The sequence below is a fragment of the Galeopterus variegatus genome, unplaced genomic scaffold, assembly GCF_000696425.1.
Source record: "Galeopterus variegatus unplaced genomic scaffold, G_variegatus-3.0.2 Scaffold1226, whole genome shotgun sequence".
Taxonomy (NCBI): Eukaryota; Metazoa; Chordata; class Mammalia; order Dermoptera; family Cynocephalidae; genus Galeopterus; species Galeopterus variegatus.
The window spans coordinates 234532-239051 of record NW_007727337.1 but is presented as its reverse complement, the minus strand read 5'-3'; the positions used below and the strand labels follow the sequence as shown (position 1 = coordinate 239051).

The 4520-nt window shown below is 41.8% G+C and overlaps 1 protein-coding gene across 1 annotated transcript in view; it reads left to right on the top strand.

Annotated features, from left to right (window-relative positions):
- Positions 1-4520, top strand: part of DOPEY2 (dopey family member 2) — a 114516-nt gene that overhangs the window by 84542 nt on the left and 25454 nt on the right. The window contains exons 23-25 of the mRNA XM_008575721.1: positions 1807-1862; positions 3495-3599; positions 3697-3763. Coding sequence (XP_008573943.1) covers positions 1807-1862; positions 3495-3599; positions 3697-3763 — 228 coding nt within the window. The remainder of the gene's footprint in view (positions 1-1806; positions 1863-3494; positions 3600-3696; positions 3764-4520) is intronic.

Below are 4520 nucleotides of genomic sequence, written 5' to 3'. Positions count from 1 at the left end.
AGCCATCCCTATATGGGATCCGAACCCGTGGCCTTGGTGTTATCAGCACCACATTCTCCTGAGTGAGCCACAGGCTGACCCTTCAGCATTCCTTTTTGAAGGTGGGAACTGTTTGAGATCAGAGATCGTCTCTCACCCTCGTGTCTGCTGCAGTGTACACGCCTGGTACATGGGTCTTAACACCTGTGCACCAAATGGAATAAGAGGAGGAAATGGCACCTGCCTCGAGGAACTTGCAGCCTAAAAGGTGTCAAAGAAAAAGCCAGGATCTAGTTAAAGCCAGGATTCAGTAACTAACTGCTGCAGTGGGGGAAAGTGCTGAGCTCAGTTCCGATTTGCGATTTGCGCAGAGAGGACTGAGGGAGGGTAAGGGAGTAGGGAGGGGCAGTGAGCAGCAGCTCAAGGCGTTGAGGAAAGTGAAAAATCACAAAAAAGCAGGCAGGGAGGTCTGTCGGTCCATGTGATTAGGCCATCTGTGTTTGCTAACTGTGCTTATGAAAGTTAGGCTCCTACCCTCCCACAGAGACCGGGAGACAGAGGCCACATCTTTCTTGATGATTCTACTTCAAAGGGATGGTTCCCAGGTCCTTGAGAAACACATTCCTAGGTTGTAGGAGACACACATCTCAGAGGGAGTATTTGTAATTGTCAGCTTTTTTTTTTTCAGTAAATGCTCTAGGAAGGGGAGGTCAGGGGCCTATCATCAGACATTGGCAGAAACAAACAGTAAATTCTTTTGGCAACCTTGGTCTTTCTTGGGCAGGCACTGTAAGGGGGCTGGGGTCCTCATCATAGGGACATGGCCTTGTGCTGCTACAAACCATACTAGCATTTGCTCAAATCTCTTAATGTGGAGTGGATGAAATCATTTGCACTGAAAGTTGCTTATAGGCCACAATCAAGGTCCATGTCTGCCACGGGCCTTGTTGCTGGTGAAGCACAGAGGAGCAGTCCTGAAGACACCTCTGCACCAACTTTTATTACATACAGACAGCAGGTATTTTTAGGTTTTGTTACTTCACATTACTTGAATTTCTACAAATATCTGCAACTTCAGGCTTGTCCTGGGCTAAAAAGGAACTAGATTTTATCTGACTAAGTGGTTTTTGGCAGTTCAACTAACAAAATTATATTTTATGGTTAGTTTAGTTAATTAACACAATTTCTACAAGTAGCTTTTCTTAAGCAAGGCGGGGGAAAAATGTGTGTTTTGGAACCAGTTTCTAAGTAGTTACAGCCACTTGGGATTTAGGGAAGTTGTCTGGGCTCAGTTTGTGGGAATCTTTTTTTTTTTTTTTTTTTTTAAAGATGACCAGTAAGGGGATCTTAACCCTTGGCTTGGTGTTGTCAGCACCACACTCTCCCAAGTGAGCCACGGGCCAGCCCCTGTTTTATGGGAATCTTTTAAGCTAAGAAATAGAATTTTTTCATGTCTTTTTTCTGTAGCTAATCACATGCATTCATTAGGGTCAACATTGCCCCTAACTTTCTGTTTGGAGAGGTTTAGTTATATGCCATCTTTTCCTTGAATACTTGTCGACAGCCTGTAATGCAAAGTAGGTAGACATTATGGGAAATCACTATAGAAGTGCTAAGAGGAGTACAAATTATCTGGGACTTCATGGGATACAGTTGTTTTTGTCATACCTGAGGGATACAATCATGTCTGCTGTTACATCTAGAATATTTTTTTGGCTAGAAAACTTTGCTTTATTAAGATATAGATACATTTCGCTTTGTATTTGAATTCTTTTTTAGCCTTATTTCCTAACAATTTGTAGTAATTGGTTTTGCTTTCATTTTCAGAAATTGCCCCTAGTGGATATTCCTGTGTTGCAGTTTTGCTATGCTTTTATCCAAAGGTAATGCAGTCCCTTCAAAAACATTTCTGAATTTTAGATGCTATTGCAGTGACTGTAAGGAAAAACTCTGGTTTTTATTCTTAACTATGGGAGAGTGGCCTTAGTTCAGAAAATGTCTTAAAAGGTGTCTTCCTGAGGCGTGGGAATGCCCTGATGATCAGGCAGTTGGAAAGCAGAGGGCAAAACAGCATATCTGACTAACCTGTTTCTTCTTTTATTACAATTTACGCTAGCTAAATTTTGGAATTCTGGCAAGCACTTAGGGTTTGCCTGAGTCTAATCTGACATTTTAAAATCCATGTGGTGTATATTGAACACTTTATGTCAGCAAATCTTTATGTGAGGCCTGTTAAACTTTAACAGACTCAAATTTACATTAAATTGATACCAAAACACACACACACCCAGGAAAGTGTTAAAGACGTCTTAGAAAAAGGAGAAATGATGATTTTTGGTGATGTTCTCAGTTTCCCCCCATGTTTTATGCTGGGTGGTTTCTGCTTTGGTTTACTGAGCTTAATATCTGTGTTAAGCAGTCTTAGCTAAAGGAGGTATTGAAGGGGATTCCTTGGGATTTTCTGCATGAATGAAAAGGAAGCTTTACTGGGCCTCTTTCAGATCTTGTAATGCCAGCATCCCAGGCGCAGCTCCCAGACCCCTCACCTGTGCAGGGCCTTCTCTGTTGCAATAAATGAAGGTGAAGGGGGTACAGACCACTTCTCAAGGAGGCCTCCACATCCTTACGGATCCATCAGGAGTTTCACAATAAACAGTTCTGAGAACCAGGTATGGTCTCCTTGGTTCACACAGTCCACATTCTATAGTTATTCCTACTCACCACATTCTGAAATTGAAGGAAGGTAAATCGAGGGTCATAATCCAAGGAGTCCCTGGGTCTAGGGTTGAATTCAGACAAGTTATTACCCGTTCACCCACAGCATCACTGTAGTTCTCCTTATGACAGCTAATGTGTATTGTGATACTAGCGAATGTTTACTGCAGCAGTCTACGTGATATCTGAACTTTCCTAGCAACTGTAGGTTAGTTTCTGTCATCCTCCTTTTGCAGATAAGTAACTGTCAAGGTTATATAGGAGGTAGTAAGCTGGAGGACCAAGACTTGGCCCCGGGACCCTCTGATTGCAGTTAGGCTTCAGTATACTGTGCTGCCTCGCCTTGTAGCAGTAATCTCAGAATCCTTCTCCTTCCCCAAGAGGCTTGGCCTGAGAGCTGCTGAGGGGGAAGATCCATTTCATGGGGATTTCCAATCTCCTTAATTAAAGCTTTGCAACCTTGTAATAGATGATACTGTGTTACCAGCAATGTCGGGAAGCAGAATATTAGAGCTAGAAAGGCCCAAGCAATCAAAGTAGATCATCTAGTTTAAGGCTTTTATTTATACATGAGGAAACCAGGAGCATCTCCTCTGTTGGCAGCAGGATTTCAGGCCTTAAACTGTAAGTGCTTGCCAGAATTCCAAAATTTAGCTAGTGTATATTATAATAAAAACAGGTCAGATATGCTGTTTTGCCCTCTGCTTTCCAACTACCTGGATCTAAAGCATGCTTATAAATAAATGTTGTATCTTGACTTGTTCATGGTTGGGTATTTTTTCCTGTTTTTCTTTAAATAGGCTACCAATACCAACCTTGCAAGAGAACTTTCCTTCGTTGCTGGGAGTATTGAAGGAATCTGTCCAGTTGAATCTAGCTCCACCTGGGCATTTTCTGCTTCTCAGGTACTATGTCACTGCATTCACATTCACATACTGTTTTCTATTGGAACGTATTTATTTCTGCAGCACTTTTGATCTGAAGCTGATTATCTCTCAACAGCATGCTGAATGACTTTGTGACAAGAACTCCCAACCTGGAAAGCAAGAAGGATCAAAAAGACCTGCAGGTCTGTATGAAAAGTTTAGCAAAATGTTATTACTCCAGCAGTGCTGTCCGTCTTTAGGTGATATCATTGTAGATAATAAACACTGGACAGAATCCAATCTTAGCCTTGCATTTGTCCTCAAGTCTAACCTCCACCATTACTGTCAGAGGTTCAGACAGACTTGCAGACAGTGTTTTCTGATGAATGCTTGCGCAGTCTACTGTGGAATTTATGGGATACCCAGTGCATACAGGTGGATGTGGAGCTCACTCTGAAGCATACTTGGAATAATAAATCTAACTCTGTACATGATTTTTTTCCTTAGACCCTTTATTTTCTCCTGTTATAGAAGCTATACATGCTCATATGAAATCTTGAAAATATTGAAAAATAAAGGTAAAACTCACCCATGGGAAATGGAAAAATTTCTCAGAATAGAATGCCAACCGATAATACAGAAGTCATGATGGAGTTAGAAAATCACTGTTTTGTAACCTTTATGAACATAAAGCGGCTTTTTGCCACAGGCTTCATTTTCAACTGGATGTATGTTTTATGGCTTTGGCAATATTGTTGCTAATCATTGTGATTCCTGGCATTTGTGAAAGGTGCATGCTGAAACAGTCTCGCTTCCCAAATTCTGAACCACCATAGTGCTGTATTAGAAAACCACCATAGTGCTGTATTAGAAAATTCAAGTGACTCCTTTGGCCTTGACTTGTAGAGAAGGCACTTCATTACAATGCAGACACTGCCGCCGCCGCCGCCCTCCCCCCCC